General features: G+C 38.3%; 2 protein-coding genes across 3 annotated transcripts; one reads left to right on the plus strand and one right to left on the minus strand.

Moving 5' to 3' along the window:
- The first annotated feature begins 66 nt into the window (after window positions 1-66).
- LOC138032702 (S-phase kinase-associated protein 1) lies at window positions 67-12,756 on the plus strand. Of its 2 annotated transcripts, XM_068880404.1 has the most exons (8): window positions 79-215; window positions 793-932; window positions 2,285-2,381; window positions 3,895-3,965; window positions 4,934-5,077; window positions 8,936-9,005; window positions 11,579-11,649; window positions 12,363-12,756. In XM_068880404.1, the coding sequence occupies exons 3-8, from the start codon at window positions 2,285-2,287 to the stop codon at window positions 12,396-12,398; spliced, it is 489 nt and encodes a 162-aa protein (XP_068736505.1). In that variant the 5' UTR covers window positions 79-215; window positions 793-932; the 3' UTR covers window positions 12,399-12,756. The 2 variants fall into 2 exon arrangements, with proteins under 2 accessions (XP_068736504.1, XP_068736505.1); XM_068880403.1 differs by lacking the exon at window positions 793-932 and having other exon boundaries at window positions 67-215.
- Window positions 12,757-15,056: 2,300 nt separating this feature from the next.
- LOC138032701 (transcription factor MafK-like) lies at window positions 15,057-16,594 on the minus strand. The gene has a single exon (XM_068880402.1). It carries the CDS (start codon window positions 16,552-16,554, stop codon window positions 15,985-15,987), a length of 570 nt encoding a protein of 189 aa, XP_068736503.1. The 5' UTR covers window positions 16,555-16,594; the 3' UTR covers window positions 15,057-15,984.
- Between the last annotated feature and the right edge of the window lie 5,843 nt (window positions 16,595-22,437).

Below are 22,437 nucleotides of genomic sequence, written 5' to 3' on the forward strand. Positions count from 1 at the left end.
TGTAAGACTTCTTTAACCAGATCTTTCATTACCAGGCTTCCCTCGGACAATTATTACGCTCAAAGAATTCTGGGAACAATCACCTCCCAACGGCTTTGCATGTTACAGCAGTTCTCGTTTAGAGCGATAAAATATCTGTTTTTTGCGTTTATTCTGTTTCCTACGTACTATTGTAGTCGTTCAGAAGGAAACAGAATCAAGATTGGACCGCTGAGGTATTGCTTATTGTTATTTTCTTTCTTGTTGAACGCAAGTTTAGCTCTAAAAATTTGTAACCATAAAATGAAGTTCTCATACAAAGGCTCTTGATCAAGATTTTCAAAAGTAGAAACATCCAGTTCTTCATTTTCCGCTCTCTTTAAAGTTGTCTTTGTGTTCACAGTGCTTTTGAAAATTATTTTCCCGTTGCAAATCCACTTTTTCAACGTTATTTCACTTCGAGCAATTTCCTCTAATTAACTCTTCAGCTGTAGATAATTTTATGTTTTACGTAGTTGTTTGATGAGATATGAAGTGCTTTTTTTAAAAACGACACAGTTTTCGAGAATTTCTGAAAGGATCTTTTAAACTTTGAGTATATCCCAGGATCATTTGAGGCCGTTTAGGCTGACCTCAAATGGCGAAACAAGAGCGAAAGTGTTTGTATTCGTTCGCTAGAATTCTGTCCATATGGATACATTTTTGCAGTTTACCGTTTTGTATTCGCCTAACTTTTGCTACGATATGACATAACATACGCACAAATCATAAATAATAAGTGGCTCAGCATTAAAATTGCTTTTCTCTTATTAGGGAGTTTAAGCACACAACGTGTTTGAGCCTCCGACAGTAACCGGAAATGAACATTAGGATAATAGTGTCTCCCAGATTTTTAACCTAGTCATCTCTAATGGAGAAAAGATACTTAGCAATGTAATGGTGGTAGTGACAAGGTAAGTTAAAAGGAAAAGCAGCTTACTTCCGGTTGCTGTCCGCAGCTTCATTAAACTCCCTAATTATACAGAGATAATACTGTAGTCTTTATTGTCATGTTCAAGGGTACGTATGTTGTGGCTCCAATTTTTTCGTGGTTTAAAATTGTTCAAACCAGGTCAATTTTGATTTTTCTTTGTCGTATATTCATTATCATAATCTAAAACAAAGGAAAATCACAATTGTACTGGTTTAAAAATCTTGAACCAGGAAAGAATTTGAACCACAAGATGTACACTGATGGTTATATTTTGAAAAGATGATGCAAAGTTGCACATCCTGCGAGCAGAGCCTCCTTTTGTCTTTTTCTTTACTAAGCAGGAGAAAAGGAGGGTCTGCCTGAATCATGTCAATTCTTTGAACCCGCCGCAGCCCGAACTTCTGGACTAAACAATCTTGTTTCCTCTTGTCCAACTGGTTTTTCCAGTGTGAGTGTCCGTTTAGTGATAAAAGCGATGGTTAAAAGTGAGCCCGTTGTGCCATGAAAAATCAAGATGGTGGCACCTATAAACCATATTAGGCCTGGGTTTGAAACTGTATTCTGGCAACATGCAGCACATGCTCAATAAAGATCTTACTCGATTCATGCAGAGTCTTTCTCGAGAACGCCAAAATCAAGCAAGTAAGGCTCTGCTAGCAGGGTGAAAGTTGCACAACATGACATAACACATGTGCGTGCACAAGTGTTAAACACGTTGCTTACAAAAAACAAAAATTATTATTATGCTGTAACTGTACGTTTAGCTCTTGCTTTAAACGTGAAATGTAGATAGCTTCTTTCAGTTTAAGACTATAAGCATCTCTTGCTGAGTCTCCTATTGTAAAACAACTAGGAGTGAACTTTTGTTTACAGTAACTGAGGTAACTTGTATCATCTTAGCTTTGTATCTGCTTTGTATTAGCTTTCTGTCTTAGCATCTTCTTAGCATCTGAGCTTTGTATCATCTTTTCAAAGTAGAACTGTCATTGTAACCAAATTTTAAATTTTAAATATGTACACTGTATTTAGCACTGAGGAACTAATTGGGGGCACCTTACAGAAATCAAATTAAATCAAATCAAATCATACATGTAGGTTGGTTTTTGAGGAGAGGGGAAAACCGAAGTACCTGGAGAAAACCTCTCGAAACTGCAACTCAACCCAGATACTGCACATGTATGATACTGAGTCTAGGAATCAAATAATGAAGCCGTAACCATTGCTGGTAAAATTGTCTGCTTTGTAAAGGTTATTATTGCCATGAGGCCTTCTTAAAAATAGGTTCCCTAAGAGTGCAACCATACTGCATTAATCTTGTATTTCTTTTTATAGATGCCTGAGATCAAGTTACAAAGTTCAGATGGAGAAATTTTTGATGTAGATGTAGAAGTTGCTAAGGCTTCTGTCACAATAAAGACTATGCTTGAAGGTAAGTGAGAGAACAAGGTCAGGTGAAAGTGCTTCCCTTTAAAAAAACATGAAAGGTTAAGGAGCTTCTTTTGCTGGCTTTTTCTGGTGATCAGCCCATGTTTATTCGTGACAGCAAAAGAAAGTGTTTGGATAAGAATAGAGCTCAATAATTCCTATAGGATTAGTTTCAGGGCACGATGACAGTCGCCATTGCTTAGTTTAGGGCACAAACTAAGCTGACAATTTTTTTTTTCTGGTTGCCTCTTGTCCATCATGTTTTTTTTTTAACCCATTGACCCCTTCAGGCTCCCTAGGGTGCCCCCAGTTGACAAGAAAAATCACCTGGTCCCGGTTGTTCAAAAGCCGATTGACACTAATCCCAGATTAAAATTTAACCATGGAGTTTATTTCTCTACTCCTAAATGCTGTTTAACCCTGATATTCGGCAAAACTTTACATTAGAAGAAGTCAATCTTGAAAAACAAGAATTAATAAGCAAAAGAAACTTTCACCAAAAAGTTGAAAACATGAAACAAAAGTTTACGCTAATCCTGGATTAAGTTAATCGGCTTTAAAACAAGCGGGCCTCGGGGCCCGTTTCTCGAAAGTCCCGAAACTTTACAGGCCATTTTCTGGTGTTACAATTCCCTCTGTGTCTCAAGGACAGAGAGGATTTAAGGCGTCAAACTTCACGGTAAGTTTACTTTTTGTTACCTTGAAAACATGCTTAAATTCCGGCTCTCCTGAACAAGCAGTTGGCAGGTTCACAAATGGCTTTTCGCGCCCGAAAAGTTTTCAGGACGTTCGAGAAATGGGCCCCTGGTGCTAGACAGTGAGAGTAAAATCTGTTACCGGTAAGTCTTACTCCCAGGAATCACTCGGTTAATGTCTATTTTTTTAAGTGATTTTTTTTCTTTTCTTAAGTGGCTCCTCTAGCTGTGAGCCTTGAATACTTCCAATCCATGTTCATACACAATGTTCATTTTACTATGAAGAGGCAGTGAATCGGAGTAGAAGCTACCGTTACACTTTACCATATTATCCTTATCATAAAGCGATGTGGAAATGGACAGTAGTGACTAGAATATCCCGGCATCATCATTAAAATCACAGAATTTTAAGAAAATGATGAAACCTTTGAGTTTATAATTTTTTTCCATTGTCTGGGTGCCTTTTTTATTACTATGAAGAGACTCGAGATGTTTCATTGTTTTCTTAAAATACTGTGCTTTCAATGATGATGTAGGGATATTCTAGTCATTGCTGTCCATTTCCGCATTGCTTTATGATAAGGATAATATGGTTAAGTGTAAGTGTAGCTTCTATTCCGATTCGCTGTCTCTTTATTGTAATAAAAAAGGCACCCAGAAAGTGAAAAACAATAATGTTATAAACTCAAAAGTTTTGTTGTTTTTTTAAAATTCTGTGATTTTAATGTCTTTAGATGATGCAGGGATATTCTAGACATGTTCATTTTATTTTGCATGTTTTCTTGTTCACATCATGTTTATTTGCATGTGGCTTTTTTGCAGATCTTGGTATGGATGAAGATGACGATGAACCGGTTCCCCTACCAAATGTCAATGCTGCAATTCTCAAGAAGGTACTGTCAGTACATGAAATACATGTAATAATAATGACTCTTTTGGCCTTAAGTCTGAATCCCATCCTTTTTGAATTTGGGTCTGTTGGGTCACTTTCTCGTCTCCTCCAAGAACAAAAAAATTTGAAACAGTAGGACTTGTCTCACCACACCTCTCACTGAACACTGTAAGATTTTGCAAAGAGTAGAGCACAGAGGTGCTGCTATTGAAAGAATACTGAAATAATTATGCATTGGGCTAAGGGCTTTAGCAAATCACCAAGTGCTAAGACTGTTTTGTCAAGTATACATGTACGTATGCCTGTAAACTGTTGCTTGCCTTGACTGGGCCTTCATTAAGGTTTTGCACAGGAGACCATCAGTGTTTTGCACATGTAGCTGTGTATTTGTCATTTTTTGACAAGGGAAGAAAAGTACAGTGGATAATTGGAAACAGCCAGGCAAAAAGTCAGGCCAACAACTGGTCAATTTTCCCAGTGCCTCACTCTCTATGAACCTCTTCTTAAAGTTGCAGAACTTACTTTCCCTCTTGGTTAGGTTTTGCATTTCTACACAGCTCACACTAATCTTGCAAGTGTTTACAACACTGGATGTGTACACAAATCTGCCCTATCAGGTGGCAGGATTTGTCTTGAGCTGTTTTGAATTCAACTTCACCACACAGCTGATTGGTTGCATCCTCAGGAATTTAAAGAAAATGCATTTTTTCAAATAATCCCCTATGTAACTATACTAAAACATTATTATTCACCTCAGGTTCAGTGAATATTGGTGAATAAAAACCTTGACTTACAGCGTATCGATATTCACCTCACCTTTCAATGGCGAAATTGTTAAATAGCTACAGACCTTGTGTCATTGCTGTGTTTGACCAACATACTGTATAATTATAATGTGATCAATATTGTGATACTGCATACAGAGTCCCATGATGTACAGTTGTATAATATCATTTCATAATTTTGTAGGTAATTCAGTGGGCTGAAAAACATAAAGATGATCCTCCACCTCCAGATGACGATGAAAACAAGGAAAAGAGAACAGACGATATTGATCCATGGGATCAAGAGTTTCTCAAAGTTGACCAAGGCACTCTTTTTGAACTTATTCTCGTGAGTATAGACCCAACTCTGTAGCTGGAGATTCATCATCTGAAGCCAGTTGATACCTGAACCGACCCTTGTCCACCCTCACTGGCGTGTAAAATAGACAGAATAAACTCTATTAAGTTCCACTCCCAGTCCTAGGCCCAGCCAGTGGGTTAACAAACCGTCCCTTATCTTTGAAACAAGAAGGGGACAAAAAAATTAATTATTTAATTTTCTTCATAATTCCATAATTATTAACCAAGAGTAAGGTCTTCATGGTAAAATCTCAAAGTAATACTGTAAGTTGTGTATTAGTGCTTGAAATTAAAGAAAAAACCCAGGTTGTCCCTCTTTTAAAAGCCAGGCATGTTAACATCCCACTACTTTTGGACATTGACAATAGAAAACCAACTAGTGAGTTGGGTGCTGCTTAGCATTCTTTTTCTATTTTTGGCTGGGTTGTTAGTTGTTTTTTTCTTCAGGCAACCAAACTTTTCTTTTTACCAAAAACTAGTCACCTGGTAAAATTTCTGGTCGGCTGGGAGGACTGGACGACCGCTAATTTCAAGCACTGGTTTACATGTACTATATGGCCTGATTCAAGTGGAAGTGATCACTTTACATCTCGTAATGCAAGCACTTAAAATCAGTTCATTCATTATTTGAAACCCCACTGTTAAAGGGAACCTCCACTAAAGCAACAAAATACAAATAACTTTAAACCACAGAAAATAATGATTACAATTGTTCAAAGTTGCTCAAACTTTTTCCAATGAAAGCATTCTGCACGCTTGTTTTGGCTTTCAAATTTCCCCGGCGCCACCATCTTGAATAATAGTTATTGTGATGTGTCATGTTTGCCCTTTTGTTCCGAAACAAACTCTCTTTGTGTCAGAACAATAGGGCAACAACAACATGTCACAATTATAATATTATTCAAGATGGCGGTGCTTGGTAGATTTGAAAGCCAAAACAAGCATTTTTGAAATTCATTTTTTTCGGATACAAACACTTTCATTGGAAAAAGTTTGAACAATTTTAATTGTCAACATTTGTTGGTTCACATTAGACCACAAAGTCTGACTTAGTAATCTCTTTAAGTCGACTTAGTAAAAATGACAGGTGTGAACCGCTGTCTTAGTGTCAGCAAACTCAAATGACCTAAGCAGTTCTTAAGTCTGTTTCAAACATGACTTAAGGCTGACTTAAGAAACCTGATAGCAAAAAAAAATCAAAATCGTGGCTTTTATCGGATAGAATTTGGCAAAGCTTGTCAAACGTTTCACGTTCCATTCAAAAGTTTGGTTTCCAAAGAACATTCAGCCGAGGTGATGCTAGCATTACATCAAACCAGTTCTGCGGTCTTGGCCAGGCCCACGCTCTTCTTCTTATGTGCCGAAAATTACCTCGCCTTCGGTGAACGCTCAAAAGTAGGGCGGTCAGAAAAAGCAGGCTTTCACTCTCTTGGACAAAATCTTCCATCATTCTTTCACGAAGGAACATAAGATTTTGTAAGGTTATTTGGCTGATCAACCTTTGTAAATTTAATAAACAAACAACAGTCGCAATTACAGCGATTTTACGGCTTCTCAGTCTCATTTTGATCTCAACTTCTTCGCTAAATGGATGGTGACTACCTCACCACATTTATGATGTTAGTTACCTTATCTGTTATTTTTATTGTTAATGATGACAGCTTTGCACGGAAAGAATTTGTCTTCTAGATATGTCTGAACACTTAAGCGGACTTAGGGTAACTTGGCTTGACTTAGGGTAAGACAGACTTAGTGCCTAGATGAGTAGCACAGTCATCACTACATTCTAGGGGTACTCTCTTGTTAATTGCAATATCTCGGCTTCTAATGGCTATTTCACCCTGAAAATTTTTCCCATATCGTACAAATAAGTCTCTTTGATGTACAAATAATTTAAGTTGTATCCTTTTCAAAATAAACCTAAAAAAAGATTTCTGTTCCCAAAAAAAGTGACTGAATGTTCATGTAACGCGTAACACAAACAATGGCGGTTCGAGCGTATTTTGAATAATTGCTCTGGTTATAATGCACAAAACCTTATGAAATTCCGGTTACATATCAGAATAACAAAGGAAAATGCACACAACAACTTTCAGATACTTTTCTTTATTAGAAGTTCTTGAAAAACAACATCGTTGTACTGACCCTTCATTGTAACGCTTCACATTCTTTTGAAAGGCAGTTTCTAAAATAGGTCGATACGGCTCGGCACATGTCTCAAAATAAATACAAACATAAACCATGTCAGATGAATGGGCTTTATGTGACAGACTCTGTGTCAAAGTTTAAAGTCAAAATACAAAGCGAGGACGTAACTAGAACAAATTTAAAAAGACTGAAACAGTTTCTGCACTGCACTGGTGATGTCCAAATTAACAGAGGACTCACCACTTACTTCCAATATTTTGCTGTTTCTAAAGCGAGTATTGTAGTCTGATTGAGCAGCATATCTTGGGCTTGCGATAACCGACAACAGTGAGCACTTTAAGCCATTTTCATCCACTGAGGCCAGAGATTTTCAGCTTTGAACGATGCTGAAACATTTTGCGCTATAATGCTGTGCTCATTAAGCGTAACGTAAACCTCCACAAGCACGGTTCCCTCCAAAATCTTCCATCAAAAATCCGCCATAACTCCGGCACAGATGAAATGTTTTGCTTCGTTCTTGTGACAAAAAAACAATCGGGGTGTACCAAGCTATTCTTAAGGCCTAGAATAAATTATGCAATACAATACAGCGTGATCAAGCATGTGTTTGATGTGACTGAGTGAATTTCAATGGGGAAACATTTGCTCAGAATCAGAACATCGCAGCCCTGATTATCAAAGCCAGCATGTATTTTCCCTAAATATGTAGAATAATAATTTGCTGCTTGTAAATAACTCTTTATTTTAGAAGAAAAAGGCCAGAATCTGAAATAGGCCACGCCCACAAAGGATTATGGGAAATGGAAAAACTGCTTTCTATATCGCATAACTGTAACTTTTTGCATGAATTTGCTTGAAACAAACATCAAAAGCAAAAGTGGACATAGAGAAACAATAAAGCGAGCATTTTAGCATTTGAAGGTTTTTTGACCTATGTAACGCAAAATGGAGTCATGATTGTGCTACTCATCCTAGTGTGAACCCAATAATAATTATTATGTTCTGCAGTTTGAAGTTATTTTAGTTGTGCCCCTTTAAAACCCCACAAGGTAAATTTTGTCGAAATTCTCAAGAATCATCAGCCAAACAAAAGTCATTGAATACAGGTAAGTGCGAAATTGGCATTTAAATTACCTTGTTTGTTTTGTGTTTAATTTGCATACACTGTATTGGTAATTGGCCTGTGAGACATTATGGGAGAGTAATTCCCCAGCAGTAATGTTTTTGCCCGGAGCCCTTCAATTCTTAGAGCGCTCATTATACAATAGTTTGACTATCGAATTGTGAGCACATTCAAGTGAAATAATTTTGATATGGTTGGTGATTGTACACAGTTATATGGCTCTGAGTGCAAAAATGGTGTACATTGTACATGTACTTTTAGGTCCATTGTAGATGAGTTGACTGTATGGGGAAAGAAGGGGCTATGAGGTTCCTTAGAGTTAAAGTAATACTAGTATCTATAATGCATGCACGGTAGTCCCCTCATAGCTTTAGTGAAGATGTCAATTGAAGGCTTGTTTGTGGTGAAACTTTCGTATAAAAGACGATATTACATGTATTTTACTTGCTGTTTTGGTGACAGGATTGTGAAGTGTTTAGAAGAAACTTACTTTGACAGAGTAATAATTTTTCTTTGTTGTGGTTACATTATTTTTTAGCATTTTTAAAGTGAAAACAATGTCACTTGCATTTTTAGGCTGCTAACTACCTTGATATCAAAGGACTTCTGGATGTCACTTGTAAAACTGTGGCTAACATGATCAAAGGTATTGACCTGCTAAAAAACTATAATCATATACAAAAGTGGACTTGTGTACAGTCCCTTGGGGTTGTGTACAGTGCAGTGCATTGCAGTAGGAGGACATGTCCCACGATACGGTCTGTGGTCCAGAGTTACATGTTGTTGCTGTTTCACAACTATTTGAAAATATCTGCAAATTTTCCCTGTGATTTTAGGTGGATGAGTTGCCTTGCTGGATTTAAAGATTATAACTTTGTGTAACTTTGTAAAAAAAATTTTGGGCATTTTTCAGCATTATTGCAAAACAAAAACAAATGGCAATTTATTGAATTTCGCAAAACTGACCATGGCATTGCAAACTCTACGGTAAAGGAAAATGTCCTCTACAATAAGTTCAAGGAGGCAGAGCTTTGACTTTTCATTCCTAGTAATACAGATGTACAGTACCACTCAAAAGTAAGTTACCACCCTCTCGCGAGACGGTTCGAAAAACTGTAAGTGTTTGCATAAACGAAAACTTTCCAAAGATTAAAGTGCTACTGTGATCAAATTTTTATCCCTTGAGTTTTTTGGTTTATCACATAGAGTACCATGAAACATTAAAAACGCTGTTTACCGTTTGGAAATATCTGCATTGGTTCCAGAGATATTTAAGTTTGAAAAATGTGTTAAATATGCAAATGAGAAGGCTGATGACGTCATTCACCCAACCCAGTAGAACATCAAGAATATAAATAGAACTATCTCGGTCAATTTGCAACAGAGACCATTGAAACTTGGTGAGCTGATAGTTCTGAAGGCAACACACCTACGACTGTAAAGAAATTGGTTCCCATGGCAACTCACTCTTGTCCAGTCCCCTCCAACCTGATTTCAATATTTTGGTGATCTCAGGCTAGAAACACATTAACCAAGGCCACAAACTCGACCTAACATCTTTATATGCTGGCAGGATCATGCAGATGAGGCACCATTTGCAAATATCAAAACAGAACGCCAAAGGTGGTCTGCAAAGCTTTTAATATCAGGGAGGTCTGGAACCCAGTATGTTGCCATGGTAACAAAAATGGTATGCTCATATTGTGGAACACATCTACTAGAATCTTAGTGCAAAGAACCAAGTCTTTCTGATACAAATTGGCTGAGATATCTTTCTCCATCATACTTGATCAAAATTTGGTAGGGTTTATGACGTCATCACTTGGCTAATTTGCATATTAAAAAAACTTGAATATCCAACCAGAACAAAAAGAGATATTTGAAAATGGTAAACAGCATTCTTCTTCTCGTACAGACTACGTGTTTATGTGCCAAAATGGCTTCGATAGGGAAGATTCAAATTTCGTCACAGTAGCACTTTAACCTGTTTACAAAGACACTCGCGCTCCCAAACGTAACACTTGACACTCAAAATGCGGTTGGCGGTGGTGTATTATTGTCTTTGCGTGTAAACATTTGCCCATGAAATCTGTATACACTGTCTCTCGAGGCGAGACTCTCGTCTCGCGAGAAATGACACGAGACTGGCAACTTATTTTTGAGCGTGACTGTAGCGAAAATTTTGTTAAGACGGTAATGTGCACATAACAGGCGGGTACTTAATTTGGGCCGAAGGTACAGTTAGCTAGGCCTGCAGCACGTCCCTTCTAGGGGGTTGGCAGGATAATTTTGAAATTTAGACTCTGGTAAATGCATTTTCTTGATTTTAGGAGGCACATGTTTACAGTGAAAATTCAAAGCCAATCGTTATGTTCTCGTTGGACAAATTATTGTTGCCTTTTACATGAAGAAATGTCACTTTGAACAAGTGCTCTCTTGTCTCTTGGCGTGTCTTGCTGATTCTGTCTTGGTAATAGGGCTTTCTTCTAATTTTCACTTAGTCTGCCAGAGTTTTATGAAGTATCTTTGGCAGATTTGAAGAATTGCTTTTTACTGAGCACTGCAGAATTTCCTTTCAGGACTCCTTTTTCCAGCCAACATTTCAGCTTATGCACATATGTTGCCTGGCATGGTTGGAGATACCCAACTGGGTTTAGATTATTTCATATACATGAAGTAGAAATACAGCTGAACAGTGGGCTTTTTACCAAACACATTCAGTGAATCATTCTTCGACAGGGAGTGTTTACAATCTTGTCTCTTCAGGAAACACGACAATATTGAAGTTCAAACAGCCAAAAAATGAAGTAATGTTTCACTGAAGACATTTACGAGAAAGCAGAAGCAATTTAATTAAAGATTGTACGGTCCTTTTTCAGCCAGGAAAATCACCCTGCCAGCCGGGTATTTTCCTCGGCTCCCTGCTATTATCTGCAACCCTGTAATGTGCCTACTTAAGTAAAATTAATAATTTAAATTTATTTTATCTCAGCCTAGTCTAAAGACCCAGTTACCACAATCCTCTGTACCTGAATTATAAAGTGAATTCTGAGTACACTGTATGTGGAAGTCACTATTAAAAAAATTAATAGATAAGTGTCACCCATCCAATTATCATAACATTATATTTTACTGTGCACACACTTGTGTAGACCTGGTAAACTAAAATAATGCTTGTTGCTTGTAACAAGTATGTGTCTTGTCTTTAATTTCAAACAGGGAAAACGCCAGAGGAGATCAGGAAGACTTTTAACATCAAGAATGATTTCACTCCTGAGGAGGAAGAACAGGTATTGTCCATTTTGATAACTTAAATGTTTGATAACTTAAATGCTGGATGCCTACATGTAAGACTATGCATGAGACTTCATATTGTTAGCCAAGTACAATATTTACAAAATGCCTTTTAATAATAAACAAATACAGAAATCTACTACAATGCAGCTACTTTTCGAATTACCACTACAATCTTTACTTCTCCTGTCGCTCTTGTTTTGACTATATTTAATTCTAAAACACGACTTGACTCTTGACTACAGCAACGTTAACATGTTTTGATGATTTAATAAGAATCAGTCAAAGTTCTGATGATGCCTTTATGGCTGAAGAAACCCAGTAAACTGTAAGCCCTCAAATCAAAAGGTTGCTGTTACTTGTCAGTGGATAAAAACAAGGAAACATTAAGAGAAGGGAATACTGAAAAATCCATGTGGTTAACACACTACTGTTTAATACTGGTAAAAGAACTTCATGTGGAATCCTGAAACAAACTCCATAAATTACTGTAATGAAAAATGATGCAAACTGGTACCGGTAATTAGTTGCTCGGAACCCACTGTTGCCCACTAGCATTGTTGTTTCTCCTTGGTACAATGTATGTGAAAGCCATTCGTTTTTAGTAGTAGCATCGGTAAATTAGAGTTATTTTGTAGCTTGAATTAGCTGTTTTTTTCAGTTAAAAGTCTTGCTGGTGTAAACATTTTCTTATTTCTTTTGCTGACAGGTTCGGAAAGAAAATGAATGGTGTGAAGAAAAATAGTTTCTCAAAATACAGCTTTGTATCTTCCTGTAAATGTTTAGAAGACTACAACTTATTTGTAACTCACAAAAAATAAACTTTTGTCCATACTTTTTTCTCACAAAACTTTCTGTCAGGACTTTGGGTTGTTCTTTTATGCAACTCCTCTGTGTGCTTGTTTGACATTATTTTTTCAAAACATAATCTTGCAAACTATTTCACTGCATGATATTTTTTAGTATGTGTTTACAGTTTGTTTCTTAAAGCTGTAGAACTTCTCACACACTTACTGTAAGAACTGGCTTAAAAATGGATTGTCCTGTAACTGAATTTTATCTCACATGTAATTTATAATAAAAGAGAGATTAGGACTGCAAAACGCATTAGTGTTCAAGCGCAAGTTTTTGAGAACTTTAGGTTGTGGGCTAAAATGTGTGGAGCCATGGGGGGTGGGTCTTGAGACTGCACTGAAGCCTTGGGAACAATTTCCTGCAAAGGATGTTTGCAGTTACACAAGGTGTCTGAAAGTTTCTTCCTGAGCTGAGATTTTTTAAATTGGAACTTGGAGCTTGGAGAATTATCGTAAACACCTGCAGATAAGCAGCGTCCTGAATTTAGCAGGGCAAATTTTGGAAAAATTGGGGAAATCAATTTAAGAAATCCAAAGTCAAGTCTTAAGAAGTCTTCTTCATCCACTGCTCATTGAACGTAAACTCACTATTAACGTTGAAACTGAAAATACTTCAAAGTCTCAACCACAATTTTAGCACTTAACGATAACGAATGTCATTTCTACCAACTTTTACAATATGATTCATCTTTTTCTGGTATTTGTTGACAGGAATTTCTTCATTCAACACAGTTTTTTCCAAAGATTTTTGCATTACAACAAGAATGTGAGCGGAATGTTCCTAGCTTAGTAATCAGGCATTAGATCAGACGCGAATATGGAAAACGGGACACCAGAAGCAGCCTTTTTCAAATGTTCCTATAGATAAGCTGCTCCCCTGATTTCTAGCAACTATTTTAGGTTAAGAGGTGCGGCTTATCTGCGGGTGTTTACGGTAAATGTGTTTAAAGGGGACATGCATGTAGTTTTCAAGTGGATGTAGAGGTGGTTAACCCATTGACCCCAACTGACAGTAAAATTGTCTGGCATTACACAATAAAATCTAGAAGTGTCACTCTTAGGAGGTCACAGGTTCAACTGCTGTGCTAAAAAACAGGGCAAGTCTTTAATCAAGGGCCTAGTGAGCTAAACCTTTGTATAAGATTTTAGTCATGATACAGTTCATGGTTTGTACTGGAACTGAACTGATCCAGGTGATTTTGGTCAAGTACCTTAACTACTGTGAATTTTCAGCTCTTAATCCATTGACACCTCAAATGCCCCAGGACTCGCCCAGCTGACGAGTAAGTCATCTGGCATTAGACAGAGTAAAAGCTGTTAAGGAAGTTAGACATAAAGAGTAAAATATATCAAGTCTCACCGAGGGGTCAATGGGTTCAAATAATGTTAGTCAATGCCATCACAAATAATCCTCAGGACTACAATCACCCTGTCCTCCAAAAATGAAAATAATTAGATGCACGCAGATTTCATTTAACGCCACAAATTATTGTCCCCTTGCTCTTTTCTACAACTTCAACATCACTTGTGTCTCATCTCCGAATACACAATAATTAACAATAATTATTCGCCGAAAGTGAAGTGATTATTGGTGAATATTCACCGAGACGAAGTTGAGGTATATATTCACCAATAATCAATGAGCCTGCGGCGAATAATTGTTTTAGTATAAATACACAGGTGATTAGTTCAAAAAAGAGAAAAAAAAAAACATTTCAACACGAAATCATCTTCACTTACATTTGCAAAACGACTACTGGCAGCCATTTTGTCCGTCGAGGTGATTATCGGCTGATAATCCGAGATAGCGAGCCAATGAGAGCGTGCACGATTTTGTATAATCACCTGTGTATTTATACCAATAATTATTAATGTCACAAAGTGTCCCCCAAATGCTGCTGGTACGGTAACGATAAACTTTTGCATTTACCCTGGCCTAAAAATGACACTAACCTTTTCCCTAACCTTATCGTTGGGCATGCATCTATTTCTGGACATGAGTGAATCACCCAGACAATTGTACATCTCCTAATTATGTTACGACCTTTATACTGTTGACATTTCCAGACTCTTGAGTTGAGTTAAAAAGAGCCTCCTTTGTCTTGAGGATTCCTGTTGACCCTCCAAGATCAGAATAATGGACATTTTCAAGCTCCATACATAGTTTTTAGGAGTCTAAAATGGTGGATTGTATGTGGCGTGTATCAAGAATGTCCTCTAATCTCAGCCATGCAACGAAAGCATTTACAAATTCAACAAATTAGTTCTTATGAAATTTCTTTCCACATTTTCCTTTGTGGATCCATTATACAAGTCACAAATTGAAGAAATGATGAAAAGTTTCAGCATCTCATTTGAAAAATCTTGACTCTCTTTAGAACATCAAAACACAATGTATGCATTGTGATATGGGACTTGTGTATTCAGGATAATGTTGGCATATGCATGCTCTTGTTTCCATGAGAAAAAATTAGTACGGCAAAGTTATTGAATGACCTTGAATCAATTTGAATTCTGCTGGTGGTTACATTAACAAAAGTGTTACCATCTAGGACTGCAAGATATTTAATTTTCTCACACTTCAATCAAAACTTGAGGTTAAGTTTGTTACATGTTTTATCCATGTGATGGAATAAACTGAATATTATTGATTTCCTATAATTTTACATACAGTGAAGTTATTTGATTTCAGTCCAAACCTCTAACAGTCAAATTTCTAACAGCCAGTCTATCTGTCTTAATTTCCAGTAAAATATACAATTGGAACAATGTGATTGCCTATGTCACTTTGAACTTGGGTTGAGCAATAATTACTACGAATGTGACCACACCACTTATTCAAAAAACTGCTTAGTCAGCGTGACCAATATTAAGAATTAAGTGTGGTTTCTGTTCTTTCCTGTTCATACGTTTCCGATAAAGAAACAGGATTAAAAGAATAAATTTAAAAAGTCTTTTTCATGCCCGTGGACTCAGTTATAAACGATTTCACTACGAAGTTGTCCATTGATTCAATGTGGCATACGATACAGTGAAGAAACTGCAAACATCTTAGCTTTGTGAAAGTTGAAATATTTACACGCATTACCCGACAAAGCAACCGAGAAATGAAATCGAAAGTTTGTCGCTCCTACCTTTGTTAAGTCGAACCAAAATTTTGAAAATATTTTTGTGGAATTTTACCCAATTTATGTACACTAAATATTCACTACATTGATATTTACGCTTTTAACTACGAAGCACGAACAAACATCCTACTCAACGTTTAAATACATATTTGGGCTTAACATTACCAAAATATCGCTTTTCTATCCAAGTAGAGTCCATTTTTGAAAATCTGAGGGCTCTTGCTACGGGCGCAACGGCATTCACACTGCAGACATATGGCTCGCATTGTTAGCTTGTGATATCCGTACGTTTGTAAACAAAGTCGGTCGCGTCGAATTATTGAAGAAGTTGATAGTATTTCTAGTCCATTCATCGCGAATCGTCTGTTTCGGTCTCAGAGCGACCCGACGATTTCCTCGATCGATAGTCGTCGGAAAGATCAGATTCCTGTGAGTCTCTGGTACTATTTGCCTTGTCGTCTTCAATTCCGACAACGTCAACTTGAATCTCGTGGTCTGCAGTTGATGAGTTACCGTGGCCCACGCCAATTAGATGCAAACCAACGGTTTTCGTCCTGTTAGTCAGTAGTTTTTGTAATGAATCGTATTTTTTCCTGGCTTCGTCCCTTTCTCTCTTCAGGTTATCGTTCTCTCGAGCAAGCTGCTCTAAATCTTTGCGTAATTGTTGTCTTTCCTCTTCCAAATCCTCCTTTTGGCGAACACGCTTGGTGCGGCTATTTTGAGCGTAACCCCTATTTTTCAAAGTTCTTCTTCTCTGCTTGATACGGTAGATCTCGTCGTCCGAGAAGCCTCGCAGAAAAGAATTTAAGTCCTTGACGGGTAAGTTGACCAAAACTTCATCACTGAGGTTAACATCTTTTTTATTTCCTTCTTCTTTCTTGACCCTTTTCACTATGGTCAGCTTCTCATCTTCCGCCATGATGCCGTCCCAGCATTCTTTGTAGACAAGACACGCGATGAAAGCGCCTCTACTGTTCTCAATTTCCCGGAAGGACGCTTATTTCGGGTCATAACCACAAAATACAACTCTGACGAAAGTGGAGACTTGAAAAACACTTCAAAAGCTGAGACTGTTAAAAGAATGGAGGAAACGGGTCTTTTAAACTGATGATGTGGATGTAGATAAAGGCAGGCGATAAGAATACTTTTTGCCTCGGTTTTGAGCGAAAAGGGCGAATTTTGTTGACGCGTTAGTGAGGGATGGAACTTTTTTCCGAACCCAAGATTCCAAAGATGTGATATGAATATTTTCAACGTTGAAATGATCAACGAAGAAAATCATCTTATTTCGCTGCAAAAACAGCCTTAAAAAAAGTCCAAACTGAAAAAGGCCCCAACAGACTCTGCCATTACTACCTTTTCAGACAAACCACCTGAATAAGCCGATTAACGCTATAATCCCGGATTAAAAATTAACCGAGGAGGTTTTTACTCTACCACCAAATAAATGCTGTTCAGCGTTGATATTCTGCAAAACTTTACATTAGAAGAAGCCAATCTTGAAAAACAAAACTAAGAAAAATAAACCTTCGCCAAAAAAGTTGAAAACATGGAACAAAAGTTTACGCTAATCGTGGAAAAGGCAATCGACTTTCGAACAACCGGGCCCTGGTTTGTTCCCTTGGAGAATAAATTTCGTTTCGTTCGTCTCGTTTTTGAGACAAGGTCGTCAACCGGAAGTGAACATTTCGCATGTTAGAACAGAGGTCTCTCCCAGATTTTTATAATGATCGAGTCTAATAGTGAAAAGATACTGAACAATATGAATGTGGTAGTGTAAAGACAAGTTAAATAGAAAAACAGCTTACTTCTGGTTGTCGTTCGTAGCCGCAAAAACGTCGCGTGCATAAACGTCCTTTTCTCGGAAGTCATGGTAACGGATCGATTAGCAAAATGACCACGGGAAATCCGAAACGTGTCTCCCGTACGTGAAATGACATTTCCCTTCTTCGTTTGAACCGTTCTTGTGCATTTCAAGGGTAAAAACTGCCATCCCGGCTAACCTGCTTTATTAATCTCTTGAATATCAAACGTAAGAATTTCACAAAAATCTATTCAAACTTGCCTAAATATCCCTTGGGAGCTGACGAGGCGCTGAAATGTGTCAGGAAGCAGTGATAGGGCCGCAGAGAGGAAGGGGCTGACTTGGACGGGGGGGGGGGGCGTTGGCTATAGCCCTCCCATCACTTTTTTCCTACAGTGTTGTTTTCTCCTAAACCTCTCGCCTTCCCATTACACTTCCATGATCCATACTAAAACCTCCCACCCCCCCCCCCCTCCCCCTTCACTTTCAAACGTACTCCGCGGTCCCTGCAGCAGAAACTCATAATAAGGTGAATGCGTCCATGCCGTGACGCGGTCGTTTTTGGTCTTTGAGTTCGGGAAAAGGCCTCGAAGAGGAGAAAAAACGTGCCGCACGTGGATTACCTAAAGAAATTTGATTGGACGAATGATTATTCCCGTCAGTTTTGACGCGAAAAGTTGTTCCAACAATATCGCTGTGACTCCTGCGCTGGTGTACGCTTTCAGGTTTTCATATAAGAGTGGTAGCCGGAGAAGTTCTCCTGTTACTCCTCAAGGTGTCGCCAGCAACTTTCACTAGAAGAGCACGCACTAGCCGCACGATTGACCATAGGGTTTCCTTCGTGAAAGCAGGTTTGAATTTTAACAAGCTAGCAGACTAGAGCAAGTAGTTTTTCAGTCTAACATCGGGAATCAAAAAGCAAATGGTTCAGTAAAATCCCGCTGAATTTTGGTGAATGAAAACCTGAACGTTATTGACATCTAAACAAGCTGCTTACAGTGCGTTCACTGAAACCGGGGTCACCTAGATAATTTACAGTAACCGACCCCATAGTCAATAAAGCATCACCGGTCAACGAACAAGTTGCGATTTCATTGTTTTGTACCGGAGGTCTGAAAATGTTGTAATCTATTAATTCAGCTCTGCCCTCTGATTGCGGGTTTTCATTATCTGGGTGGCCCCGGTTTCAGTGAACACACTGTAAAGCTCGTGGCTGGTTTTTAACAAACCGCTGCTGCGTTGCGTTGTGTGAATGAACCACATTCGAATTTATGGGAACTCAAGTAGATGCCTTTGTACTGGATTGTTTTGAGGCATTTATTTGATCATGTACCACACAAGAGACTACTCTATAAGCTAAGTCATTATGGTATAAATGGTAGCATTCTGACTTGGATTTCGATTTGTTTCTGGGACTCAGAAGGTAACCTTGGAGACTGAACTGCATCAACGGACAAGCGTGATGTGATCCCTGGCGACCCGCAGGCTTTATTGAAGTGGGAAAAGGACTCAAGCAAATGTCATTTAAGGAGGCTCGAACCAGTTTCAACGCTTCCAAGTGACGCTCTTATTTGAAGGATTGGCACCACAACGTTGTATCATGTTTTGGCAATATTGTGGTACCAAATGAAACACGAATTATTGCTGAACAAGATACAGTTATTATTGTGACGTAATATGTCACCGTGGCAACGGGCAAGCCCTGTAAAAACACCGGTTGTTTTGTCTTTAGTTGCTTTTTTCAGACCCCCGCGGGATGCCATGGTAACTTATTACATCATAATAATGATCACATCTTGTTTGGAAATAATCGATGTTTCATATGGTAACGTAACATTGCTGTTACATGATACAGTGTTGTAGCGTTATTCGATCTAAACGGAGAGTCTTTTAAGTGTTGAAATGCTTTAGAGCCTCCTTAACCTAGAAAAATGTCACACAATTACAAATGGTCATACATTGGATAGGGACCACCACCACTCAAACTGAGGAATTATATTCTCAGAAGACTTTGAATGGGCAAGTCATGTTTCACAGATTTCCTCAAGTGCTAAGTATACTCTAGGCGTTATATATCAGAAGAAACTTAAGGCATGCTTAGTTCTGTATAATGTAAATCTCTGAAATCTAAGCTTTACTGTAGCCTAGTAAGACCTAATTTTGAATATGCTTGCGGCATGGTATCCTTAGTTCAGAAAGATAAATATCAACTATTCAAAAAGCCTGGTAATTGAGGTAGCCATCTTTTGATGAGGGTCCCCTACACCACATTGTAAAACTCAGTCAAGTAAAAATACTTAGCCTTTTCACGCGTCACGAATAATATCCAAAATGCTTTCACGTTCACGCGAAATTCGAGACGATCACGTTTCACATAAAAATAAAATTTTCATTTCTTCTAACCTTTTTATAAAGCTGTTTAAATTTATTCTCCGAATTTGGCTCTTCGATCGAGTGGTCATCTAAATTGAACACAGGTCTGTCAGACCTGTCTTCGTCTTGCAAAGACATTGACAGTTGTCTTAATTCCACACAGCCTTATTCCGAGTTGAACTTTTAGTCGTCTGTCTTCTGCTGATAGTTGTAACGTATGCGACCCTTGCGTCTTTACGCGCCTCGGTTCGCCTTCGTTTATTGTGGATGGCTGTTTTCTACTGAAAATTTGATTGTTACTCTCCTGAGGTTTCCTGAATTAGAATGGGCTGTCGTTAAATTCACCAAGACGTATTATTTGTGGTATAAGTTGTTTTTCCCTCTTTCCTGCACCAGTTTCACGAGCAGTTAGTTTGTTGTATTCATGTATCTAATCAGCCTAGGCCGCAAAATGTATCAATTCTTCTCCATTCTCCAGTTGTGTAGGTTATTTTTTTTTTTAACACCCTGACCACCCGGCAAATAATCCTTCATGTGTGGTTTCTGTAACGCGATTTGAACGATGTGTCGCAAATGTAGGTTGGCCTTGAGTGCGATGTTGTGACTTCCGCTTGATATTCGCGTTACAGAAACCACACATGTTCCTTTAGAAATGAACGCCACAGAAATTCCACTAAACCCCCCAGGAAGGGGGGGGGGGGGGGTACTCCCTTATATGGGCTATATAGGTATGTGCGGCCCCAAAGGGTAGGGTTTTTCAGCCGTTTTGGTCATAAATAGGGTATCGATTTTGACCAATTTTTCGCCATTTTGGTCATAAATAGGGTATCCATTTTTCCACTCTAGTCTTGAATTCGTTTTTTATTTAGAAGCTACTTCTTTATCATGTAACCCACCTAATAAAAGCAGATAAACATTGCCTTTAACATTGGTCTGAAGTAGGGAAATAATTGTAAGGCAGTTCTGCACCAGGGTATTGATATAAGGGTCAGGTCATAAATTGGGTATCAAATTTTTGGTCAGGTCATAAATAGGGCAGGGAAAATCGCAGATTTTGGTCATAAATAGGGTAAGGGTTTTGGGAAGCGGGCCGCACACCCCTTCCCAATTTTTCTGGGAGTACCTTCCCCCCCCCCCCCCCCCCAAACTTAGTAAAGATGCATGGAGCTTGGAATTAAAGACAAGAAGCAAATGGCGCATTGTTAGACATGCGGGATCGTATTCAAATGTAAGGAAGAAGTGTAATTTGTGTCTGTGGGAAAAGTACTTTATAGAGTCGTTTTCGTGTCGAAAGTAATTAGCGAATTGCTTTGGTTTTGCATTACTTCACTCAGTGATTGGTTCAAAGTTCTCGCGCCACTTTTTCAACCAATCAGAAGTAAAACCAAAACCAATCGTGGCTCGCGCGTGCACATTTTCCCGAGCTTTGCGTCGGCTACGTGTAATTACTTCGAGGTTGCATTGGCCAAAGTAATTAGGTCTAATTACTTTGGTTTTGGTTTTACGACACTCTATTGAAACTCGTTCTAATTTGTAGACCGAATATGGCGACCCTGAACAACAGAAATAAACTTGTATCGAGTTGCAGACATGCAAAGAAATTCCTTCTTAATGACAATTAAGCCTAAAAGATTCATTTCAGTTAGCAGTTTACTGCAAATTGGTTGTCTTGTTTAACGTTTGCCATACATCCTAGCCATAACGAATCGCTACCGCTTTTTTCAAAATCACTGTATAATTAACAATTATTCCATGAGCGCGCGTTGGATATGAGATGGTAGATGGCCAACGAGGCGCGTAGCGCCGAGTTGGCTATAATCATCTCATATCCAACATGCGCGAGTGGAATAATTGTTTTATTAAAAACCCCCCAAAATATAGAAAACTAGACTACAATAAAAATAAAAAGGCCCAAAAAATCAGGCGTATGCTTGCCGTGTTTGTAGATCATGGTATAATGGCTCATAACCCATGATGGCTCAGCCAGTCAGAACTCTTGAACTGCATTATCCAATGATCCAGTTTTTAACAACACCATGTATTCCTTCTTTCTGGCAGTTGCCTGATGATTGCTTTGTAAGAAGTTGTAAGAAGCATGAAACTCAGAGTACCAAATAAATGTTTTTGACATAGTTCAAGTCTCTGCGTATCTATTCAAAGCTCTGGTAAAACCATTGAGCACTTTTTAGCTGATGATCAATTTAAGCATTTATCACGTCGTTTTATATGTTACCAGCTATATATATCGGTAGAATGGCTACTCAATCTGAGTACATATGTTCTGTTTCACACTGATGGAGAGGGGGGAGTAAAATGAGCGCACTGTCGACCTCAGGTTTGTCAGTCGAATTACTGTTACGAGTTATCGACGTTAACTATGGTTCCTTTCCTTTCCTTTCCTTTCGTAGACCAAATCGAAGTTGGTCCACTCATCATATGTACTCAGATTGAGTAGCCATTCTACCGATAAATACCGCTCCTTCACTGTTGAGCACTCTCTTGGCTTCACCGGTCTCGATATCACCTTAATATCTGGACAATCTAAGCAATTGCCTCTTATAGACACCTGAAAAATTCAGGAAGCTTCAACAGAATTCAAACTCATGACCTCTGCAATGTCGGTGC

This window comes from Montipora capricornis, chromosome 14 (assembly GCF_036669925.1).
Source record: "Montipora capricornis isolate CH-2021 chromosome 14, ASM3666992v2, whole genome shotgun sequence".
In the NCBI taxonomy this organism is placed as follows: Eukaryota; Metazoa; Cnidaria; class Anthozoa; order Scleractinia; family Acroporidae; genus Montipora; species Montipora capricornis.

Excerpts from the sequence above, each read along its gene's own strand:
- LOC138032702 (XM_068880403.1), top strand. The coding sequence starts at position 2,285 with ATGCCTGAGATCAAGTTACAAAGTTCAGATGGAGAAATTTTTGATGTA. Across the intron at positions 5,078-8,935 it reads CTCTTTTTGAACTTATTCTC|GCTGCTAACTACCTTGATAT; the intron begins GTGAGTATAGAC and ends TTGCATTTTTAG. Across the intron at positions 11,650-12,362 it reads CTCCTGAGGAGGAAGAACAG|GTTCGGAAAGAAAATGAATG; the intron begins GTATTGTCCATT and ends TTTTGCTGACAG.
- LOC138032701 (XM_068880402.1), bottom strand. The coding sequence starts at position 16,554 with ATGGCGGAAGATGAGAAGCTGACCATAGTGAAAAGGGTCAAGAAAGAA.